Source organism: Amphibalanus amphitrite, unplaced genomic scaffold, assembly GCF_019059575.1.
Source record: "Amphibalanus amphitrite isolate SeventyFive unplaced genomic scaffold, NRLGWU_Aamphi_draft 000017F_arrow, whole genome shotgun sequence".
NCBI classification, from domain to species: domain Eukaryota; kingdom Metazoa; phylum Arthropoda; class Thecostraca; order Balanomorpha; family Balanidae; genus Amphibalanus; species Amphibalanus amphitrite.
In genome coordinates this window covers 1,494,090-1,518,831 of record NW_024881513.1, presented here as the reverse complement: position 1 = coordinate 1,518,831, position 24,742 = coordinate 1,494,090, and the positions used below count along the sequence as shown (strand labels likewise).

Here is a 24,742-nt window from a genome sequence, read left to right as displayed (position 1 = left end):
AATAGGCAAAGACATGAACACATGCTGCGGCATGCCAACCGGCATGTTTGGCTGCATAGCATGCTTAAAGTTAACCCAGACTGACTTGACACGCGCCGTGAGCTCCTCGAGGCTGGAACAGCGCTACGCTTCGACGAGCCTAAATTTCAGCATAACCAACAATTTTTTATGAAATTTTGATCCGATGAGGTGCCTGGCATGTGGTCTTGCCACAAACGCCTGTCACAGTCTCCTTCCACCGCTTTTAAGCTTTGCTTGGCCTGTGCACTGATGCACTGTCTTGCCTGAAGATGGGCCTACGACCTCTCGGATGCCATTTTCTCCTCTATAAATGTGTTCATACTCGCGGTTCGAGTTCAGCTTGAGGGCTGAAACTCCTCCTAGATTTTCTTGGAAAAGCATTATGCTTCCCAAAGCTGTTTCTGGGACACCAATCGCAACCTGGTCAGCGTCTGGACGCCTATAACCCCACAATACCGTGATCTTGGCCTTTCGCATAGGAACTTAACGGGACGAAACGGAGGCCTCCTCCTTCGCCCTTATGGGGTTGTTTTCGGGTTTGGACGGGTGTTTCATCTCGAACGTGGACTAGTTAGTCCAGATGACCTGGTTGATGTCCTCAGCCCTTTAGGTTTTTAGCCTCAGGCATAACGAAACTCATGTTTGGCCATTTTAAGACGTTTTTGACTGTTTTGAGCCCTCCGGTAAGCAAAGCTTAAGTCACCTTGAGTTATGTACCCCGTAAGAACAATTTTAGACAGCTGGTAATCCATCCTGAAAAGTCTGCTTACCAACTTTCTAACCCTTTGACCTTTTTGATGGCCACTTTGGCGCCACAAAGTTTTGGCCACATGGCTCACTCCTGAGAGCTGACAAAAAAGAGGATAAACTTGCAATGATTGACTCCCGACAAATCATCGGTGTCACTTGCTGACTGTGCGTCCAGTTAGCGATGGACATTGTCTACAGACCGGTAGGCCTCAATCACCCTCAATCGTCGCGAATGGTCACGTGCTGACTAAATACCGAGACGTACCCGTATTGGAGACCTCTATGTTGCGGCGTTAGCCGTCTGTGTAGGAAACGGGCTCTCTAGCAAAAACTATTTTGTCTACAGAAATTAGTTACTGTGGAGCATATTTCTACCAGCCATGGCAACCACGTAAGCTCAGTAACGAACCAATTTCAGCGTGTCTTTAAGCAAGAGAGCCTAAAAACGTAAAATTTAGGTGAGAACGAACTTATGGGACACCCTGTACTTCTTAACAATGAGCCAAATATTTTTTTAAAGAAATAAAAATTCAAAAAAATTTGGTCCCAAAGTCCAAAAAATACAAATGAAAGAAAACTCGATATGTCATTTATAAAAAAAGCATATTTTTCGAAATTTCAAAAATACATATTAATCTCTGTTTCATTGCAAGTTCAATGTTATATAACATTTGGCATTTGAATAATCCGTCTTAGAGTTACAGCCCGCCAAACTTAGCGCTGCAAAGCAAGATCCAAAAAATGTTATACACCATAACTCATAAAATACTTAACTGATAAGCCTGAAATTGTTACAGGTGGATTCAGAGCCCCTGATTACCCCTGAGACCAATTCTCGTCAAATTCCGAGAGATGAGGGTGTCAAATTGGAAAAAAGTGGTACGATCTATCGTGGAATGCCCCCCCTATCGGTCCTCAGACAGGGGGCAGTGAGTCGGTGGGTCTGACTGACGCTCCGATAGGTCACCGGTGGACGGGAGGGAGCCGACAGAGAGGTCTGACACACCCCAGACTGAGGCACTGAGCTGACAGACCCGCGGCGCGCGGCTGAAACTCCCGGCGTGTAACACCTCCCCAGTCCCACCCCCGGGGACGCGGGAACAAAACAGCGGCGCCGCGCCGGTGAGTGACGGCCGGGCCGCGCTCGGACGTGACTGGGGCCGACCCAGATCTGCCAGTCGGCGGCCCGCGCCACCAGCGTCACGCCCGCGCCGCGTCTGTCACCGTGCCGCCGCTGTGTTTAGACCAACGCGCCGCGCTGGCCGCTGCGCAGCGGTCCCCGGCCGGCGCAGGGACAGCAGACCACCGGGCCGGCACGGGGGTAGGAGATCGGGACAGCAGTCAGCAGAACCCCTGGGGCGGCGCTGACCGGGCCCGTTCAGTCACAGGTCACGGCGCTGACAAGGCCCTGCACTGGTGGCCGCTGCGCAGAGGTAGCAGCCCCTGGGCCGGCGCTAACCGGGCCCGCCTAGTCACAGGTCACGGCGCTGACCGAGCCCGTCGTGTCATGGTGACTGCTCACCAGGCTGACAGAGCGCAGTAGCTGGGATGAAGGGTAAAACAATGGATGTTCAGAGCTGGCGGCGGTGAACTAGTAACTCGATGGCTTTATATGTAACTGAACCAGAGGGTGAAACGATACCGGGCTTTTCCGTACTGTACGTTCTTGGGTTGCAATTGACTACCGACGAGCTTTGTCAATCCGTTGGTTTGACGCCGCCGGCCGCCACACGACAACCGGCTTTCACTTGGTGATGCTTTGTTCAACTCGTTTGTTGAAGGTTTTCCTTATTTGTTGTGACGTCACGAAATATAATGCCGACTAGGGAAAATGTAAGGCCATGTGTATTCGTATTGCTCTCTTTGGTGAGCGTTGGCATTCTTTTAGTGCAGTTCGTGACTGAGAACAACTGCATTCACTGCACCGCTTCCCGGTCACCGGGTGCTGGCCTGCCGTGGAAACCCGCCAACTGTTGGACGCAGCATTGAACAGTTTGTGTTCAAAATTTATCGACGCACTTGTTCATATTGTAGAGCGCAGTAGGCTGTAGTTTGTGGATTTCCGATTCATATAATCGCGCCGTCTGGTCACGCCTGGCTGTGCCCTCCTGGAGCAGTGCGGCTCTGTCGTCAGATGCAGGCTGCAGCTCTGAGTGGCTGCGGCTCTCGGTGGCTGCAGCTCTGAGTGGCTGCGGCTCTCGTTAGCTGCTGCAGCTCGGCGCGGCACCTGTCGCCTGCCGGTGCAGCGGTGCGACGGTCCGCACCCGGCGACCGGCCGCCGCTGCTGCCGCGGCCACCCGGTCAGGTGTGCCGTGGCCCAGCCGAGCCGGCCGCCCCGGGCGCCGCCCACACCTGGCCGGGCTATAGTACGAGCGGCCGGCGCGTGGGCACGGCCGTAGTACGCCGCCCCCGCCCCGCCCGCCGTGTAACTGTGCGTCCGGGTCATACCGTGACCAGCCGGCCAGCCAGCGGACGTGTTAGAACGGAGAGCTCACATCTATGTGCTGTTCGGTGTGTCCACTGTCCATGAGCTGCAGAGCGCCGCCTGGCCCGCCCGGCCGGCCGACCGGGGCCGACCGAACGGGTGATGAAGCGCGTCGCAGCGCGGCAAAAACCGCCCGTGCGCCGATGCTATCTGCCGTCGGCGCGGGCAACTGGTCAGACCGGCCGGCCGGCCGCTAAAAATGCGCCGCCCGACCGCGACGCTGCCGGCGTGCACGGTTCAAACCCGGCGCGATAAACAGCGGCCGGCGCCGCGACCAATGGGCGCCCGCGCCGGCCGCCTTCAAACCGGCGAGGCGGCGGGGCGGCCACTGCACGGCGCGGCCGCAGTCACCGCCCCGGCCAACGTACGTACACAAGGCCACCGCCTGATCGGCCGGCGGCCACGGCCCGCGCTGTCGGCCGGCCGGCTACGGCGGGCACGACGCGGCCGGACGCGACAAATGACTTCCTGCGGAAACGCGCTAAAGGGATCGGCGAGGAGCTCCGCAGGATTACCGCCAGATGGTAATGGAGAATATGAGAGCTCCGGTTTAAATCAGCTAATTGTGGGGAGGGGGACAGTTTATTTTTTGCTATTCCAACCGAAGTATTTTAAAAATCTTAATGAAGCTAAAGTGTAGATATACCTTTTATGAATGAATCGATGGATAAGAATTGTGCAAACTGTCAGTGACACACCTCCCCAGCTCCTGGGTTACGCCTCATGACTGGCGGTTGTGCGCTCCAACAGCGCTCCGCCGTGCTCCGCCGTGCTCACTGCCCAGTGCTGAGTCTGTCGCTGTTCCTGTCCCTATGACTACCCCATGGCTGCCCCTGCCGCTGCCCCTCCCGCCCATGGCTGGGCTGCCCGTGCCTCTGCCGCTGCCGCTGTTCCTATCACTGCCGCCGCCGCCCGTGGCTACCTCCGTCTCCATGGCTCCGGGCTGCTGCGGCGCCGTCAGGCGTGACTGTCCATTGCGCCGGCCACATCAGGTGGCGGGGCGGGCGTGCAGCGTGCCCCGTGCACCCGGCACCGTGCACGGTCACCGCCCAGTGCACGGCGCGTGCACTGACGCCGCGCTGTGGAGAGCAGCCGATTTGTAGCCGCAAACACTGTACTGGAAGCCGGGGCTCCCTGCTCCGAGACCCCAGTCCCAGAGCTGGAGGAAATATCAGTTATGCACAGCTGTATGAATTGGAAATCATTCATTCGGGCATGTGGCGTACTTCGATGTGCGGATGCTATTTATCTTTTGTACCGTGTAGGTAACGTGTGTATGACCATCGCTGCGTTCAACGCTGCCCTGAGGATGTGCGGCCGATTGTCACAGAGCGAAGGACCGGAATACCACAGAATCCGATGGAGAGTACAAAAGGAAGCCCGTCGGCGGTGTGCGCGGTGTGTCAAATCGGGGCATACGCGCCCGGGCAGCGGACAGACGGTCTTCGGCAGGGGTTTTTAGGGCATTCTTTTGATACACAGGCGGGGCATTGTTCCCAATGTGGGTCGGAATGCGAGGGGCGCAGCGGTGTCCGCGCGAAGGAGGACACGCTGCCCCTGCAGGACGCGAGAGGCGACATAAGAAAAAATGGCGCCAAGCAGAGACGACTCCTCCGCCTCCGAATGTCGTGCATGACTAGAATCATTTACCGCGCATTTTATCAATTGGATGATTAGCAAATGGAGGCAAAATGCTACTTTTAGAGCATCCATTCACCCTCACGAGCCCACTCGTACCGTTGATCCGTGAGGTATTCCGCCCGGTTCCGGATGTTATTGTAGTTTCAGTGATGCTTTTCGATGCTAAGTGATGCTTTCCGCGATGCGAGTCGGATGGACTTCGCTCAGGCGGTGTCAGGTCGCTGCCGCCGGGGCCAAGCTGTGTCCGGGCAGGCGGTGAGTCAGTGAGCGAGATGGACTGACGGTGTGAGGGTGCGCGCTGAGGAATACAGAATCTACAAGCTATTTCGGCAATCATGGCGAACTTCGACTTGAAACTTATCCCGGAATATGATGGTACTAGTGACTTTTCGTGTTGGTATGAGAAGGTGGAACTGGTGTGTGGCCTGCAAAAACCGGCAGTGGACTTGGCCGTGGTGGTGCCGTTGAGACTGACAGGGGGTGCCTCGGCTGTTTATCGCCAACTGAGTGAAGCCGACAAGGCGGACGCAGGGAAAGTGAAGGCGGCTTTGCAGCGTGCGTTTGCAGTCGACAAATTCAAAGCCTACGAAGAGTTCCGAGATCGCCAGCTGCGGGTCGACGAGTCCGTCGATGTGTTTCTGGCGGACCTACAAAGACTGTCGTCGATCTTCGGAGGCATTAACGAAGAGGGATTGAGCTGCGCATTTGTGGCAGGACTGCCCGAGTCCGTGCGGCACGCTCTCCAGACAGGCGCCCGCATGGAGTCCCTGTCTCTGTCGGAGATGGTGGACCGGGCCCGTGCTATCCTCTGTCGAGATAGCGTTCTGGGGGTAGCTGCAGCGGCAGACCACCGCGGTCCGCGCCGTCAGGAAGCCACCGTTTGCTATGCGTGCGGACAGCCCAACCACTTGGCCCGCGATTGTCTTCGTGGTCGAGGTGGCCGTGGACGTCGAGGTGGTTTGGGCGGAAGCAGGCTCTGCTTCCGGTGCAGCCGACCCGGCCACGTGGCAGCTACCTGCCCGGAAAACGGCGGCGGAGAGGTGGCCTCAGCGCCAGCCTCCTCTCCGGCTCACCAGTGAGTGGCGCTCTGCCGACCACGCGCCTGTCGGTGGACGGAGTGATGTGTCGAGCCCTCGTGGATACCGGATGCACCGTGAGCGTCGCGCACTCCTCCGTTTGCCGCCGCTGGTCTGCGGAGCGAATCGACGTTGTGACACTGAGTGGAGAACGATACGCATGCGAAGGCAGAGGTTACGTGTCAGTGCAGACCATGTTTGGTGCTCGAGTTGAGTTGGAAGTGCTGGTGTCTGCTAGAAAGCCTTTGAACTTTTCATTCATTCTGGGAATGAACGGTGTGACTGCTCTGCAGGGCGTGTTCGTTAGTGCATCCAGTGAAGTGAACTTTGGAGTGGACTCAGCTGTGCCGGCCGCTCCAGTTGCAGCGGCTGCCAGTGGCGTCTCGGATGGAGCAGCCTCATCGCTGCATCCGGGCTGCAATGAGACGGCGGCGCAACCCGAACCGACACCGACCGACCTGCACCCGGACCGGGCACCAGTTGTGGATGCACCAGATTATGCCGTGTACTTTGATCCGACATCTAAGGCGTGGAGAATGAAATGGAAGTGGACTGACGGAGCAGAGCCGGAGTGCTTGCAGAACACTGTCGCACAGTACAGGGTGCCGTGTGACGCTCGCCGTGAATTTGACGATGAACTCAAACGTTGGGTGGAGCAGGGCTGGCTTATTCCCTACAACGAGTCAGAGCTTGGCCCACCAAAGGGTCTGGTGCCTTTAATGGCAGTCCAACAAAAGAACAAATCGAAAGTGAGACCTGTGCTTGACTATCGTGAACTGAACAATTACTTGACAGCTCACACAGCTGACGCAGACGTCTGTGCGGACCAACTGAGGAAGTGGCGACGACATGGCGAAAACGTTGCGGTCGTAGATCTACGTCACGCGTATTTGCAGATTCAGGTTGACCGCCAGCTGTGGCCGTTTCAGACGGTGATGATCGAAAACCAGAGACATTGTTTGACACGGCTCGGTTATGGATTGTGCGTGGCTCCGCTCGTCATGAAGGCGGTGATTCGGACGGTTCTGGAACGTGACGCGGACGTAAACCGGGCAGTGCTTCCGTACGTGGACGATCTGCTGGTGAACGAGGACATTGTTAGCGCAGAGCGAGTGGTGGCTCATCTGGCGAACTTTGGTCTCGAGTGCAAGCCTCCAGAGCGGGCGGCAGGCGGTGCGCGTCTGCTCGGTCTGCGAGTCTCACGGGAGCTTGGCAGGCTGGTGTGGAGCAGAGACAACCCAGTCGGACCACCACCGGCTGTGCTCACGCGCCGTGGAGTGTTCTCGTGGTGCGGACGCCTGATCGCTCACATGCCCGTGTGTGGTTGGCTCCGCCCTGCCGTGGCCTGGCTGAAACGACGCGTGAATGACGTCACACAAGGATGGGATGACATCACCTACGACGGAGTTCTGCAGAAGCAGATTAGTCATGTCGCGGCTCGGGTAGCCAGTCACGATCCGGCACACGGTCTGTGGAGCGTGCGGAGCGACCGCGCTGTGGTTTGGGTGGATGCGAGCTCCGTAGCAGCGGGTGTGGTGGTGGAGTCACCTGACGGCGACGTCATTGAAGACGGATGCTGGCTGAGGAAGGATGAATCCACACACATAAATATTGCGGAGCTAAATGCGGCCGTGAGAGGCATCAACGTGGCCGTCGCTTGGGACATGCGTGTCATCGATCTGCGCACGGACTCGGTCACAGTGCACCGTTGGATCAACGATGCATTGAGCGGCCGCACTCGGCTGCGCACCAAGGCACACGGAGAGATGTTGATCAGACGCAGGGTCGACATGATTCGACAGCTGGTGGATGAGCTCGAGCTGTCGCTGTCTGTAACTCTAGTGCGGAGCGCAGCGAATCGAGCCGACGAGCTGACCCGAGTGCCGAAAGACTGGGTGCGTGATGAGTCATCGCCTGCAGCTACTGAGACAATGGCCGGCTGCGAGGCTGCGGCCAATGGGCTGGCATTGCCTAACTCTGATGACGATTCATCGGGTTCGGCAGTACTGAGAGGAGGCGATCAAGTCGCAGCTGCAGGTGGTAGCAGCGCTGAGGTGGATCGGATGACGCCGCGGGGAGACACGGCCGGCGCGGCAGAGGACCGGACGGAGGATCAGCTTGCACCAGGAGGCTCTGCTGATATTGCGGAGGCCATCGCAGGAGTGCATGACCGCGCCGGACATCCCGGGGTTCGTCGGACACTGTACTTTGCACGGCGTGACATTTCAAAGGACGTGACGCGAGCTCAAGTGCAAAATGTGGTGAGCCAGTGTGACGCATGCCGCTCAATCGATCCGGCGCCAATGAAGTGGAGGCATGGCTCGTTGGAAGTGTCTGACGTATGGAAGCGACTGGCAATTGATGTAACGCACTACCGGGGCCAGTCGTTTCTCTCGGTTGTGGACTGTGGACCCTCGCGGTTCTGTCTGTGGCGACACCTGAGTCGTCCGGACGCTGATGTCACGATCGCTCAGCTCGAACAGATCTTCTTCGAGCGCGGGGCACCTGAGGAGCTGCTTTGTGATAATGACACCATCTTTCGCAGTCGGAGTTTTGCGGCTTTTGCAGCGAGGTGGGGCGTGCGTCTTCGATTTAGGGCGGTTCATGAGCCGGCTGGCAATTCGATAGTTGAGCGGAACCATCGCACGATCAAGGTCATTGCTGCGCGAAAACAATGCTCGGTGGCCGAGGCAGTCCACCTGTACAATGTAACGCCGCGCGAGGGTGGATCTGCACCCGCGAGTGTCGTGTTCCGGTACAATGTGAGGGACAATGTGCGGCCCGCTGCTGCACCGCCGGCGCCCAACCCCGTACCAGTGAACAGTGAGGCAGCCGCGTATCGTGTTGGCGACCCTGTCTGGGTACGTCGTCGGGGAACTCGGTGTGTTGATGCGTCGCGTCCCGGCACGGTGTCTGATGTCGTTTCTGAGCAGGTCGTAGAAGTCGATGGAGTGCCGTGGCACGTGAGAAATTTACGCCGACGGAATGCCGCCGTCGAGGAGGGGCCCGTTAGTGAGGGCGACAGTGAGGGAGAGAGGGACGGTGAGAGTCTGGTCATTACCGTGCCGGTGGTGAATGATGCGGGCTCAGAGGGGAACAGTGGGCCGGAAGTCGTGGAGGGAGAGTCAGCTGAGATTGTGGGTGAGGAGGAGCGACAGATTCCACGTAGAAGCGAGCGGGAACGTAGACAGGCCCAGTATTTCCAATCGATGGGTTGATCCTTCGAGATCAAGGGTGGAGTGTAGTTTCAGTGATGCTTTTCGATGCTAAGTGATGCTTTCCGCGATGCGAGTCGGATGGACTTCGCTCAGGCGGTGTCAGGTCGCTGCCGCCGGGGCCAAGCTGTGTCCGGGCAGGCGGTGAGTCAGTGAGCGAGATGGACTGACGGTGTGAGGGTGCGCGCTGAGGAATACAGAATCTACAGTTATTGGAGTGTGTGTTTTATGTTGGTTTTCCCATTGGCGCGGGTTGTCCTCCCCGCCCGCCGGCACCGTCAGAAGAGCGCGCGCGGCAGCGACTGACCCCTGATGGAGGTCGTAAACGACCGTAATCGGGGGCCCATTGGACCCAGACGGCCGGTCGGCCCCTCTCCCAGTCCGACTGTGGGAACACGGCACTCCGGGCCGCACAACCCGCTGGCTGTGCTGTTCAGACGATATAAAACGCCTCCGGTATTGGAGTTTCTTGATAACTAAGCTTGTGTGGAAAGTAAACGTATTCAGTCGATTAGCTTAACGCCAAGAGACATCCATTGTGCTGGAGTGATTGTTTACGAAAAAATAACATACTACGCGTTGCAGAAATGCACTGCTTGAGAGGTCCTCACTTGCCATTCATTTATCACTTATCTAGCCTAACATAAACAGCGCCAAATGCACAAGTACGTGTGACCTTGGTTTTCAAATTCTGTCCGGGCCGTCAGACGGCCGTCCTCTCCGCCGCTATGCCTGGGCGCCGCGGGTCGCTGACGAACTGGCGCACCGACACCCCGGAGAGGGGGCTGCTGGAGCGGCGGCAGCTGCCGTGACTGGCCGTCTCGCGGCGGGTCGAAGCCCCGGCGGCCGGTCGCTGGCCGCGATAGGGCCGGCTCGCGGCGGCTCGTTTTGGGCGGCCGCCGCCCGGATGCCGCCCGGATGCCGGCCGTGCCCCGTCGCCATAAAGTCGTGATGCCCGGGCCCGGTATGCGGGCCAGCCTCCTGTGGGGCCGCCGGACCGACTCTGGTCCAGAGCTGAGGATCGGACCGGACCGGAGGACCGGCGGACCGCCCGGCGCGGCGCGCGCTCAGATATGACAGCCGCTCCGTTTTGTCGGCGCCCGGGAGTGCGTGCCGGACGCTTTATGGGTCTATTGTTTGAGCAGCCGACGGTGGCCGGGCGGGCGGGCCGCTCGGACGGGCTGGCTGACGGACGGCCCGAGCTCGCCGGCCGCGGCCGTGACTCGTGTCGGGGCCAAGGAACTCGCCGGTACCGACCCGGCAGCCCGGACACCACGTGACCGCCGGACGTGGCTATCTGAGGCCGGCGGCGCGGCGTCACGTGACCGGCTGGACGCGGCGTTATCGGCGCACTGGCCGCTGAGGCACGCAGGCCGGATAGGCGGCCGTTGTGGCGCGGCGCCGGCAGTGCAGCGGTGGCGCCTCCTGTGACCCCTGCCTCGTACCGGTCAGGTCACCGGTCAGGTCACCGGTCAGGTCACCGGTCAGCTCACCGACAGCGCTGGCTACCTGTCTTGTGTGATTGTCGCGCTCGTTCGTTTTATCTCCATGAACGCTCGGACTGTCAGTTAGTATTTGCAGTATGACATCAGCTGATACTTCACGATGAGATGCCCCCCGCCCGGCAGTGACAGTGTGGTGGAGACACCAAGCTGCATCCAGTCCCGTCATTAACTGGGAGCCGACGCTACCTCAGCGCGTGGCCGCCGGATTACGATAACGGCCGCGGCCGGTGTAAGCGTACGGACGGCGGTGTGCTCTGTGACTGCCGGCGCTGTGGCGGCAGGTACGGCCGCGGCCGGTGTAAGCGGCCGGACGGCGGTGTGCTCTGTGACTGCCGGCGCTGTGGCGGCAGGTACGGCCGCGGCCGGTGTAAGCGGCCGGACGGCGGTGTGCTCTGTGACTGCCGGCGCTGTGGCGGCAGGTACGGCCGCGGCCGGTGTAAACGGACTTACGGCAGTGCGAGGTGTGACTGCCGGCGCTGTGGCGGCCGTGACTGTCGGGTGGGACGTCCACCTCAGCTGCAGGATGACGGCGGTGGCCGGCGGTAGGGTGTCATGCCGCCCTGAAGGGTGCGATTAGTCGGCGGTCGGCGAGGGGGAGTCGACCGATATTCTCACTACCGCCCGAAGAATACACGTTATTCTTTCTCTGAATGCCAGTGTCTGCAAGGTCGGCCCTATGCAGCCTTCATATAGCCAAATGCCAGCTCACAGCCCGCACATTCCCAGGACCGGGGCCGGCCGGACAATATGTCCATGTCGGCTGTCGTCCGCTCCGCAGTGATAACTAATGTTGGCCGCGCTCGTTAGAGGTATTCAGCCCCCCCCCCTGGTGCGCCCCCCTCTGGTGGTGTTTGCGCGTCCACTGGCCACCTTTTCCGGGTCCGAGGCTGAGTCTCCCTCCGGTCCCAGTGTCCGCGCGCCTGCTCCCATTGAGACCATTCAGCCGTCCTCAGAGCTGTTTTCCCCGCGCCGGACGGATCAAGACCGACAGATGTAATGCTTCATGCGCCGTCTCTGTGTCTCTGTTCCACTTCCTCCCCCACGTCTCAGAGGAGTACCCCGGTGTGACCAGCCGTCTATGGGTCGCCGGGTCAGGCGGAGCGGTGTGACCGTGTTTGGGCCCGCCGCTGACCGTCCCCGGCCAAACCCTTCGGCCCGTCTGGGCCAGGTGGGCGCCCACCGGCCCGAGATCGGCTCTCCAGTCCGCCCGGCTGGTCCGCTTCTTACGCCTATTCACGGATTGGGGTCAGTCTTTGGAGCGCTGTTTTGCATCCTCGGACGGCAGTGGGTCGCGATTGTGGGCGCGGGGGTCGCGCGTGCCCCTCTCAGCAGCATGCCGTCTGCTCGCGGCTCGGCCCCGTGTTTGTGTCTGTGGCTGGGTCGGCGCGGGCGGTCCCCCTCCGCTTCTACCCGCGGCTCCGACCCCCTTCCCCTTCTCCGGGATCCTTGGGGCGCTGTTTTGAGTCTGAAAGGGGTCAGCCGCCCTGTGCCGGAGACAATGGCCTATAAACGGCAGACGGGTCGGCCGCTCCCACGGCCCCGTCCAGAGCGGGGGGCAGGGGGCTGCCGGGCCGCGGGGTACCGGCGGCCAGTACCGGGTTCCAGGGGGGCTGACCCCGTTGGGGACCGGTCCCGAGCGGTAAACAGCGCCACTGGGCTGGGAGTCGAGGGGTCCGCCTGGCGCCGGCCCTCTGATTACCACCCACCGCCGACAGGGCCTCCGAACGGCCCATCCACGCAAACACGGGTGAGGCGTCCAAACCAAGCTGACCGGTTTTCATAGCCATGGCTTCGTCGGAAAGTTGATGAATTCGTCTAGCACAGAGCCGCCTAGCGTACTACGCTGCGACTCCCGCTCAGCTGTAGGTACTCCCACCGTGTGCCCCCGGCCTGAGCCCGCGCCGTGCGTCACCCGCCCGCGCCGTGCTGCAGTATACGGTAGGGCAGTGCGCTGGGAGCGTGTGTTTATTGATGTAGCGGCGCCGGCCGGCACTGACGGCTGTGTGTGGGCACGGCCAGTGTCCCGTGTTTACGCTGACAGGGCCGCCGGGCACGGCCAGTGTCCCGTGTTTACAACGGCAGGGCCATCTCGACTGGGTGCGCCCGGTCCGGCGGCCCAGCGGTCAAGGTCCGGCGCGCTGCGGACAATTTGTACTTGACCGTAATGACATACCAGGACAATTGTGAAACTGTTTGCTGTTACTACGCAACGCTTTTGGATAATAGCCTGCTTCCAACTCGTAGGTGTGTTTAGTGCGCTCGTCGTTGACACTCACTCGTGGCTGCGTCCCGTGTCAACCTCGCTGCAGTCTGCAGTCATGGTGTACGGTTTGAGTCATATCGCTCGGTAATTATGTCACTGCGCCAGCCGCACGGCCTATTTGTGCCGTCATTTATCGTGACGTGGTGTGGTCTGCCTGCCGTTGGGCGGGCCCTAGCTGCCTATCTTATCTGGATAGTGGATAGTTTACCAAGACACGCGCGAGTGGCGTGCGGAGTAACACTCATGTTTTGCTGGACTCCTTGAACGAGGCGGGCGATTCAAAACCAGCTGATGGCAGTTTGGCCCACGGAGGTTATCTGACCTCGATTTGTCGTGTTTTCGGTTTGAGTAGGTATTTGATCAGCCATTATATGAACAAGGCGTAACGATACAGCTTACAGACCCTGATAGGCTGAGCGAATTACCTTAATTAGTTGACTAAACACAATATCACTTGTTCTGAGTCAACGAACGGCAACCACAGACATTTATTTTTAAGCAATCGTTTCAACAATGCCAGTTGAATAAATTGTAAAGCTGAGTCGAAGCTGGTCGTGTGACTCGAAATGTTGGTCGGCGCTGTGAACAATTGGCCAGACCGACACGACCGTCGGCTCTCGGCAGAGGTCCACCAGCCGGGTCCTCAGGCCCGCCGGGTCTCGGAAGAGGTGCACCGGCCGGGTCCATCAGGTCCGCCGGGGACAGACAGTTCCATGACGGTGCCGGCACATCTCTTTCAGCCAGGTCCATCCGGGGACAGGCGGCAGCTCGCCGTCAATAGTGTGGCCCATGATGGTCCAGTTGCGACATTTTAGGTCGCGTCCTCGCTAAAGCTAATGAAAGACGGCGCTACAGTTTGTCCAAGGCGTTCGCTTTTCCACTAATCAGTCATTACCACTTAGCAGTTACACAACATACACGCATGTAGTGCCACCTACGTGCGCGAGTGCTGTGATATGATCTGCCCTATCTGGGCGGCTGGGCCTCTCGCCTGGTGTGCCGTGAGGCAGCTGCAGCACCCAAGGGCGCCCCGGTCCCCGTGTCACCGGAATGCCCTGCCCCCGGGGCCGTGCCGAGCCGAAATCACCGTCTCTCATTAGTCTCCTATCGTCGCAGAGGCTGTCCACCGGCCTTGGGCGGATCCGTGGGTCCGTGCCGGCCGGATCCGCAGCTGTCGTCAGCGCACCAGTCGCCCGGGGCCTTCAGACGGCAGGATCGGACCGAGAGCCGCGTCGATGGATGTGTGCGAGAGGAGCGATATGAAGGCGTCTGATATTGAGCGATACCTATTGATGTATCGGGGAGACTGTGCATTATGAGCAAGGCTGAGAGCCATACGGGCTTGGGAATAGTATCGATGGATAGCATGTTAATGAGGACTTACTCCACAAGAAGTCGTCGTGTCGGAGCTTTCGCATTGTATTTACAAAGCTTCGTCATCGTGTCAGTTTGTTATCGATATGTGGGAGAGAATCGAGTTGGATGTATCGTGAGACTGCATTAGGTGGTTGAGAACTTAATCATACGAGCCTGGGAATGATATGATGGATGTGTGTAGGAATCTGTATGAGTGAATGGGCGAGACTGAGCGACATGGTCGAGACTGAGCGATATGGTCGAGACTGAGCGACATGGGTGAGACTGAGCGATATGGGCGAGACTGAGCGATATGGGCGATACTGAGCTTTATGGGCGAGACTTGAGAGCCGTTTCCGATGGCTGGGGAAGGAGACGAGCCGTATGGGCGAGACTGAGCGGGTGGAAGTGGTGGGCACTGAGATGCTTTGATCTGCGGTCGATCCAAAGGCTGGCGCAGGTGACGGATGCGCTCGAACCACGCGCGTTGCCCGGGCGAACCGATGCGTGCACGTGTTTGAGGTAAAACATATCTAGGCCTATTGATGCTTAGCTTATCTGAATTATGGGTTGAGGGGGCTGGACACAAATGCTCCGCTCAGAGACCCTCCGAGTTCCGCTCATTAGATACCCATGTGTGAAATATTGGTCAAGACAAAGATCAGAGGCGACGGTAGCACGCTGAGGGAACCACCGATTCACCGACGGGTGGGGTGGGCGCCGAGCCTGTGCCGGCGGTGCCCGTCGTGCCGCCGCTCCGGTCCGCGCCTCCTGCAGCACCCGTGTCAATAACCCCGGCCGGTGTCGGCCGAACCCGCCGGGCCGCCGCTCCATCCCCTCCCCTGCCCGGGGCAATCAGCGCTGCCACGGCACCGGGCTGCGGCGCGCGCGGGGAGTCCACGGGCAGGGGCGGCGACCCCCGCTGCCGACGACCAGACACCGCCGGGCCATCGATTATCGACCCCGACGACCCCCGCTCCGCCGCCGCCGACGGGCGTTCAAAGTTGGCGCGGCGGCAGGCCCCGCCCCGGGCCGGCGGCGGCCAATGGGTGCGGCGCGGCGGCGGCGGCGGCGGCGGCGGCGGCGGCGCGGCGCCGAACAGCTGATCGGCCGCTGCGCCGCCAGTCGGTGACGGAGAGCGGGGAGGGTGCGCACGGTCCGCGCGGCGCCGAGCGAGCCTGCTGACTGACGCGGCCCAGTGCCAGCGCCGCCATGGAGTGGGTTGACGTGGCCATGAGCCCCAACACGGGCTGCGAGCGGTGCATCGGGTGAGTAGAGTACGGCCCACGTGACCGGGGTGACCTGGCAGCTGCGGTGCAGAAGGGGGAGTAGCGCCTGTGCTGGTGTGTGGTAGCGAGCTTCGTTGGCCTGATGAGGCCGGCAGCTGCGCTGGATTTCCATCAACAGTACTGACCTACTTCAGCCTGAAGTATGGAGTCTGCAGGCCTCGATATGGAAAAGTGGCTACATTTACAGCATGGGTTACTTGGTGTCGCACACCCGAAATGCGCCTTTGGAGGAATCACGTGTGTTTGTCAGTGGCTTCCATCGGCCATCCTGACAACTGTGTCGACTCCGGTCCACTCTGGCCTTTGGCCTCTGTCGGCGCCTCCGCGCCAGTCTGCTGTCAGAATCAGCTGATCGCGGCACCGGCATTTGGCGCCAAATCGGGAACACGCCACGCGGTAATGACCGGTGCGCCTACTTTGGACTTTTGGACTTTGGAGAATCAGCTCATCGCGGCACCGACATTTGGCGCCAAATCGGGAACACGTCACGGGATAATGCCCGGTGTGCCTACTTTGGACTGACTAACTCCGCGCTGCTGGCCACTAAGTGTATTATTTTGCTCAAAATCAATGATTCTGGTAAAATATAAGCTAGGTGAAAGAAGCTTTTACCCTTGTTTTGTCACTGGGTCAAAATCGGACATGTCTGCCATCTTTTGTTGCCATTTTCCCACGCGTGTCCGCATTTGGCCGTCCAATGTTCAGTTACCCGTTAGTAGGTTCAATAAGTTCATGTACCTACACGATAAAATGTTAGATAGCATAGTTAATGCATATAGTAGATGTTTGAGTGCCGGTAACACACTATCTGCGTACTTGATTTTAGCCCATTTCATTAGTCACACCTCCCAGTGCCTAGGTTGTCTATCTGTCGTGTCTTCATAATGGAACTGATGATGCTGCCAGTTGGTAATTGCCGTTAATTTGTCCAAGTGTATGCCCCTCCCTGATCTGTGCGGCGATCCTGCGGCCATGGTCGCGGTCTGGCCGGCCGCTCCACCCCGATATGACAGTGAGATAGCACGGCCACATGTTTCGGCTGGCCGTCCGCGGCGACTGCTATCGGGGCCGATCGGCCGGCCGGCCGTCGCAGACGGGAAGACTTTCCGAGGGTCGCCGGGCAGAGGGAAGGGTCCGGCTGCAGCCTTCACCCACTGCCGCTGAGGGGACGCGCTGCCCGCGGGGACCGTCTGCCGCTGAGGGGGCGCGCTGCCCGCCGGCACCGTCTGCCGACCCCTCAGCGGCACTGTTTGTTCCCCGGTGCCCCGCCAGTCCTGCATCATACTCGCCCCTCCACGCATCAGCCAGCCATCGCCGGCCCGCCGCGCACTTTCGCCCTCCGCGGCGGCCGCCGGCGGCAGGGGCAGGCCGGCGGCGCGGGCCAGCTGCCGGCGGTCGATCAGAGGTCCGTGCCCCTGCGGCCGACCCTCGGCGCGCTCCCCTCCCGGCGCCAATGTAGAGCAGCGCGCCGCCAAACTGGGCCGGCCGGCCCCAGTCGCCTCTCACTTGTTTGTTACGCGCCATCGAGCCGAATGAAAGTGTGGAGAGAATCGGACAAATTACGGCGCCGGGCCGGCGGCGGCGCGTCCAAGACGCGCATCTGTTGTGCGTGCACCGCCGATCGGCGGGCCAGCCGGCCACCTCTGAAACAGAGGCCGAAAGTGGCAGTCCGGCGCGGTGCCATTCAGCCAGCATCCGCCGGCCGCGGCGGCATCCATCCTGAGGGTGAGCGATCGCCCAAACAAGTCGTGCGGTCAAGACTGGGTGGCCGGGCGGCTAATTGCCGCCGAAAACAGCCGTCGGGCCGCGATTAGGCCATTTTATGCAGATTGGCCGTCGGTCGGCGCTGTTTGGCGGTGCCGACGGGCCCGAAATCAGCGCGGCCGGCGGTGGCGACGGCCTGGGAACGGGCGCGGCGGCCCTGGGCGGCCGCAGACGCGACCTTAACACAGATCGGGGCCGGCCTGCCCCTTTGTGCGCGCCGCCGGAGATGTGGTGGGCCGCGGGCAGGTGGTCTGGTCCCGCGGAGAGCTGCTCAGAGCCGGCGCTGGGGATGGTCGCCGCACTGGAGCATCACGGATTCCATCGCGCCGGCCGGGATTCCGGTCCGGTCCGGGAGGACGGAGCGGCTCGTCGGACATCGATCACCATCGACGAGCCGCCGGCCGACCAGCGCCATCAATCGCGCCGCCAGCCAGCTCCGCGGCCTTCGCGACCCTTCCGACACCCGACTTTCCCCGCGCAGGCCACGCGGCGGCGGCGGCCGGAACCCGTGGGACAGGGCGGACCGCCGGGTCGCGCTGTGTCCCCGCCAGCTTTCCCCGATCGATCGTGGTCGGTATGTGCGCTCGTCAGCTCGGCAGCCGAGGGTGTCGATCTGCTGACGACCCTGGTGTGAGGGTCGCGATTGGGATGTGCCCGGGCCGCGCGGCAGAGCCCTCGGTGCGGTTCGGGCGCTGGTCTGCGTCTGGAGGGATGCTCCCTCCGATCGTCCCCCACCTAGCGGGACGCTGACACGGGCGCACCAGCGCGGCGCACCAGCTCTGTAAACATGCTCCCCCAGCGCGGCCGGCAAAAAGCGCTGCCGCGCCGGTGGCGCTATATTTAGGAGCGTGTCGCCGCCGATGTCGGTGGCGGAGTTGGACGGCTCGTGTGTCGGTCCTCGGGGCCCCCTGTCTGGCCGCCCGCTGACCCCCGCTGCGCCGGGGACGAGCTGGCTGAGTCAGTCGGCCGCCGGCGCCGGGCATTCCTCGCCAGCTAACGACCGCATGTGGCCGGACCGCGTCCCCAGGGCCTGCCGGGGCCGCAGCGCACCCCGCGACACCGCCGCCGTCACCCCCTGTCGGCCAGCAGCTGATAGAGATTAGCCGGCTCCCTGGGTGATAGCAGTGTGCGTGGGGTCCGGTCGATTCTGCTCCCAGACGGACGGCTAATAGCGTGTGCGGTGTCCGCCGGCCGGTCCCGGGCTCCGCGCCAGGCTGGTGGCGCCGAACCCGGTAGGGAACTGGCTGATGTTGCGCGTCATGCTCCGACCATAAATCTGTGCACTTGTTGGGGGCAGCTGCATGACCCGCCCGGGGCAGCGGGTGCTCTGTGCGGGCAGTGCCCTGCATGGCAATGGCCGCGGCGCTCCGCACGGCGCTCGGGCCTCCTCAGCTGTCTGCTCGGCCGGGACTGACGGCGGCACTGTTGACTCGGGAGCCTCGTGGAGCTGCGGCGCGCGGCGCCGAGTGTGCGCCGGGCCGACCGGAAGGCCGCGTCTCGGCCGCTCGGACAGCGGCAGAGTTATGGGGCGGCCGTCCTTCGGGCCGCGCCGCCGCCGACGGCCGCGTGTCGTCAGCGGCGCTCGCCGCCCGACCTCGGCCGCTGACACGTTTACTGTGTGGCCGCGGACGTCAGGCGGCCCCAGTCTCTGCCCGGCTCTGCTCGGCTCCCTCTCTGCCTGGCTCTGTCGGTCCCCGCCCGGCTCGGCGCGGCTGCAGCCGGCCGGCGGGGGACGATGAACCGCCCGGCGCGCTCCAGCGGGGTACCCCGGCCGGCGGAGGCCGACGGAGGCGGCAGGTCACACCGGCGTTGGTCGCTGTGAGTCGCCAGTCCGGTCTCCGCGGCTGGGAGCGCGTCTGTTACCTGGCCGCCCAGCTGGCGAGCTTCGTCCCACCGCGCCGGGCGGCATTGTGGCGCGCCAATGTGAGGAATTCTGGCGGGAACCGGCCGCCGGCTGGCGCGCCGGCGGTCGGGAATAGAGGCCAGTCACCTGGCGGCTCCCACCGCCTACCGCTGGGAACGGCGGCGGGGGAGGGGCGCGGCGCCCCAAGGCAGCGCCGGAAGCGGCCGGCACCTGGGCCACGGCACGGCGGCTCCAGGTGCCGGCCACTTCCTCAGGAAGCGGCCTCTGCCCCCCCCCCCCCCCGCCGCCCGGGGAGCTGTCGGTCACGGTAGTCGGCCACCCCGCCCCGCGCGGTCACGGCTCCTGTCCGCCGCCCGGCCGCGCCGATCGCCACCGCCCCGGGCGCCGCTCGCCCGATAAATGATGCCTAATTGCGGACCGAGCCGCCGGCCGACGGAAGTTCGCTCGGCCGCCGAGCTCCAAGGCAGCCCGACAGAGGCGGCGCGCGCGGCTTGGATTTCGGCACGGTGCCGGTCATGTGTCGGCATCGGCGGCGTTTTTGCGGCTTTTGCGGCGCGCAGCTGCGCCGACTCTGTGCGCCGGCGCGCTCAAAGGTCAGACAAAAAACCGTGCCCAGATTTTCTCCGGTGGTGGATTTTTGCGGCGCGGGGCCTTGCCACGTCTGGCCGGGCCGGCCGCGGTACTCATTGTCTGATACAACCCTTGATTAAGTCGGCAGCGGGCGCCGGCGCTCGGCCGTCACTGATCTGCCCGCATTCCTGCGTTGCGCAGCGCGCAGCTGCCGGCGCCGCTGACCTCGGCCGACGCACACCCCTGCCCTTGGCGGCGCCACGGCCGGGGACGGCGCGGCAGAGGACCCTCGGCGGGCAGTGGAGCTCGAGAGGACCCCCGGCCGGCGGACACCTCGGTCCGGGGCCGCGCAGTCGGCCGGGCCGCTGTCTCCCGCGCTGTCCACCGATGTCCTTGTGTTTTAATTATTTACCGGCCATGTGGATACGTGAGGGTGATAAAAAGCCGAGGGGCAGCGGCGGCCGCGCGCCGGCAGCGGAGACACGGCGGAAACGCAGACGGCCTCCGCGCCGGGCGGCGGCGCAACGGCCGACGGGCGCGGCGGCGGTCCACAGGTAAAAACGGTCGACGTGAGAACGGCGGGCCGGCCGCCGGCGGCGCCGCCGTCCCGGGCGGCCGGTACCGGCCGGGGTTGTTGGCCCCGGTGACGGTGACAAGGCAGCGCGCCGGTGGGTGGCGACCACCTCAGATCAGCCACTGAATGGGCCGGCCGGGCCCAATTTGAACCGGCCACGCTACTGACTGGTGCGGGCCAGCGCAGCGTGGGAGTGCGCCGCGGGCGCGGCCGGCCGTGTTCCCGGTGTGTCTTCACGCCCCAATTACGCGCTCATCTTGCGCCGGCCCATCTCCGGGCTATGCAGACTATGCATAGTTAACCGGGCCGGGCCAATTAGGCGGCGTGTAATGAGCCGGCCGGCGCTGCCGCTGCGACCGCAGAGCCGACGGGACGCGGCTCTCCGCGCAGCCGCGTCCCGGCCGGACGATGTTCCTGCGGCCGCCGGGCAGGGCCGGTGCCCGTTCTGGATGCACGTTACACCTGGAGGACATATCTGTTGGCCAACGGGTGTGGCGCCGCACCTGTCTGCGGGCGGCGAACCCTTCCTCGTACCGACCGGCTTACGCACCGCCGCGCCCCAGCCGTGCTGCAGCGAAAACACGGCGGTGTGGCCACCGTTACTCCGTACGTGGGGGATGGTTCCGGCCGGTCCGCCGCGGTGGCCGCTGGGCGTGACAGAACGGAAATGCCGCCCTCCTAAATATCACTGCATCTAATGCTACGTTTCCAGCGACACCATTAGGAGGGTAACGACATGCTTACCCCTGAATGTATGTAGTGTTGCCTCGCTATGTTTCTGCGGCTCGTTTCCCGTGTACTAACCCCGTGTCTCCCTGGACACACAAGCGCGGCCAGGCTGCCGCGCGATGTCCCTGAGGTCCGTCCCTGTGTACTAACCCCCGTTTCCCTGTCCGTCAGGCTGCTGCGCGATGTTCCTGAGGTCCGTCTGCCGTGTACTAACCCCTCGTCCCCCTGTCCGTCAGGCTGCTGCGCGATGTCTCTCTGGACGAGTGGAGCGGCACGCCCGAGTCGGCCGGCCGGCCGGCGCCGCTGCGTCGCAACCGGTCGCTGCCGGTGCGCCAGCGGCTGCTCTCGGCGGCCGACTCGCCCGCGCTCGACAAGGAGAACGCGCCGCTCCTGTCGCCGGCCGCCAAGCTGGACGGCTCGTTCGACTTCAGCAGTCCGAAGCGGGCCTCCTACAGCGACAGGTGAGGCGGCGCCGGCGCACGCGGAAGGCCACGGCGGTTGCGGAAGCAGTGAGGCCGAGTCGGTGGCCTAGGCGATGCTAATTCATTAATTGTAATCGCACTGAGTTTGATCATTCTCATGAATTATGATATTTTTGTTTTCTAGTTGCTTGAACTTTTGTTTCATTCAACTTTGTTTCGTCATTGATTTTGTCATAACATTTCTATTTGCTGGTTGTTTTTTGGTGTTGTTGAGCTGTCTGACCGCCCCTCCCCTGGCCAGGTCGGCGCGTGCTCCGGACGGCGGCTGCTCGCGGCGGCTGCCGCTGGGCCAGCTGCAGCGCGCCGCGCCACACAAGGCCGAGCTGGCAGAGACGGCCGACCCTTGCTCGCAGGACAGCGGCTATGACGCGTCCGAGAGGGACGACTTCCGGTTCGCCGCGCCCACGGCGCGCCCGCCGCGTCGTGTCCGCTCGTCGGCGTCGTCTGGCTCGTCGGGCAGCAGCCCGGCGCGCCTGCACCGCTCCGACTCGGACGGATTCATGGACGCCATCGCGCTGGACACGATGGACGAGAGCGCCATGCCGGCCGGCCTGCAGGAGCTCCTCTCGGCGCCCATCCTCCACAGTCCCGCCAGCGAGCCGGCCGCCGCCGCCGCCGGCCAGCCCGCGCACCGGCGGCCGCCCATCCGGCGCTTCCTCTCCATGGTCGAGCACCCGACCACAGACGCCGCCAGGGCGCACGCGGTGAGTGCCGGCGGCCGTCCGCCGGGGCTGACTTGATGTTTGCTATCGTCCGCTCAGTGAAGTCTGCTCTGACATGCCCCCGTTAATGATGTAGCTGATGCTGCCCGCACTGACCGCTCGGCTCCGTGTCTCCCCCAGACCCTGACGGACCGGATGCCGGTGCCGGTGCCCGGCCGGGTGGGCCAGTTCAAGCGGCCCGAGCCGCCCGCCCACGAGCCGTGCTCGCCCACCCGTAAGCGGCTCTGCTCGCTGGCCGAGGCATCTCCGTCTCCGTCTCCGTCCCCGCCGCGCGCCTTCGAGCTGCAGCGGTCGGAGAGCCACCGGCTGACACCGGTCAGCGAGCGCGTGCGGCCACTGCAGCGGTGCTTCTCCGAGTCGGAGGCCACCATCAAACGGGCCGTCCAGCGATGTGAGTGTGTGAGAGACGGACAGACGGGGGCGGCGGGAGGGGCACGGGGCGGCGGGAGGCGGACTGGAGGCTGCGGGAAGCGACTGGGGTGCCGGGATGTATAGAATGAAATAAGTGCTTTATGTTCAAATGTAACTGAAGTTTGGTTTTCAAAATCACTCAGTATTGATTTATCTGTGTTCATTGAAGTGTTGTATTTCGTACCTACGATGCATACAGTGCCCTGGTTACTGCCCCGTTGAGCGCACACCTGACCGGCGGCTGGCGCTGTGTTTCAGCGTGCCAGGACCCGGACCTGATCGGCGACAGCACGCGTCCCTACGTGCTGCCGCTGGTGCACACCTCGCGCAACAACGACCTGAAGGCCATCAGCGGCGAGACGCTGGCGCGCCTCATGGACGGCCACTTTGACCACGTGGTCGAGTCGTTCGAGATTGTCGACTGCAGGTAGGCGGCGGCTCGGCAGAGCCGGGTGGGCGGGCGACTCCTGGTATTTCAATTGTTTTAAAAGTGACCAGTGGTCGGTTCCTATGCAGATATCTGAGAGTGGGACCAAATATGTAGTTTTTTGTTGTTGTTGTAACAGCTGATTGTTAGATGGCTTTTCTCTACCAGTTCTCTCGGAGTTACCCGCCTCCGGTCGGCCTGTTCCCTCCTGTGACGCTCTCCGCCCGTCCCGCCAGGTACCCGTACGAGTTTGATGGCGGCCACATCCGCGGCGCCGTCAACCTGTACACCAAGGACGGCATCCACGAGCGTCTGCTGGCCAACCGGCGCGCGCTGCCGCCACCCTCTGAGGCTGACCAGGTCGCCGACAAGAAGCGCCACATCGTGGTGTTCCACTGCGAGTTCTCGTCGGAGCGCGGGCCGAGCATGTACCGCTTCCTGCGAGAGCAGGACCGCAAGCTGAACAAGGCCACCTACCCGGCCCTGCTCTACCCGGAGATCTACCTGCTCGAGGGCGGCTACAAAAAGTTCTTCGAGCGGCACTTGGAACAGTGCGAGCCGCGCACGTACAAACCAATGAACAAGGAGGGGCACGAGAGTGACCTGAAGCACTTCCGCGCCAAATCCAAGTCGTGGGCGGGCGACTGCCGGGCGCGCGGCGTCTCCAAGCGCATATTCTCGTGATGGGAGTGCGGCTAGAGACTAGTAGCGGCCCGCGCGCCGTGTGCCGCCGTGCAATAGAGGCGCCGGCCGCCGCCGCCCCGTGCTTGACGTGTGTGATATCAGCTGTTACCAAAGTGGCGCGCCGCCGGCCCGTGTCGCGAGATCAGCAGGGACCACAAATCTATAGACGGCTCCGGCCCGACACACCACGCTCACTGTCAGAGGCATTGTAGTAGCGCGCCGCGACATGCTTAGTTAGGCCTATGATCTGATTGATTGACTGGCGACTGGTTGATGGGTGCTGAGCGCCGCTGTCGGCACGGCGACTGTTTTATGTATGCGACTGAGAGGGACCGGGCGGCCCGCCCAGAGCGCCGTGCCGGCCGGCGGCCCGCCCGCAGCGTCCGGACAGACAGGGCATTCAGGGCGCAGTGTGTGCGCCGGCCGCGTGCGGTCTGGGCGCCGGGTGTGAGGACGACAGACAGATCTCTGAGCACTGCCCGCCGCCCGCGGCGGACCAGTGGAAATTCAGGCGCCCTGAGCGCGTCCGTGTTTGATTCTGTTACGCGGCTCCGTCGCTGGCGGACCGAGCGCCGTTATAGGAATAAATTCGCGTACCTCACACACACAGACAGAACGGCGTTTGGATGTCAGCAGAGAACCGAGTCGTGGCTCAGGAGTGTCAGCATTGTTCCGTTTACAGTAACTTGGCAATGACAGGTAGGATCGCTGTGAGACGGGACATATCCCTACCGGGCGATGCCTCTCCACCTGCTCACGTACAGGGACCGCATCGACATCTCAAGAACTGCCGGATCGAGTGCACTGAACTTCGGTGCACCGTTGGGGGGGGGGGGGGGGGCGGGGGGGGAGGCGGTTAGGTGGGTGAGTCACGGAAGTCGGTGGGAGTTGCAGTTTCCACACAGTGCGCACGT

General features: G+C 62.4%; 1 protein-coding gene across 6 annotated transcripts in view; it reads left to right on the top strand.

Moving 5' to 3' along the window:
* LOC122387700 (M-phase inducer phosphatase-like) overlaps positions 1–24,437 on the top strand; it is a 65,827-nt gene extending 41,390 nt beyond the window's left edge. For 3 of the 6 annotated variants that reach the window (XM_043378112.1, XM_043378119.1, XM_043378123.1), the window contains exons 4-8: positions 21,339–21,563; positions 21,826–22,288; positions 22,427–22,697; positions 22,976–23,144; positions 23,381–24,437. In XM_043378112.1, the coding sequence (XP_043234047.1) occupies positions 21,339–21,563; positions 21,826–22,288; positions 22,427–22,697; positions 22,976–23,144; positions 23,381–23,828 (1,576 nt within the window). In that variant the 3' untranslated portion in view covers positions 23,829–24,437. Of the gene's footprint in view, positions 1–15,446; positions 15,581–21,338; positions 21,564–21,825; positions 22,289–22,426; positions 22,698–22,975; positions 23,145–23,380 lie in introns of those variants that run through there. The other 3 variants (XM_043378142.1, XM_043378150.1, XM_043378132.1) reach the window with 2 other exon arrangements.
* The last annotated feature ends 305 nt before the right edge of the window (positions 24,438–24,742 follow it).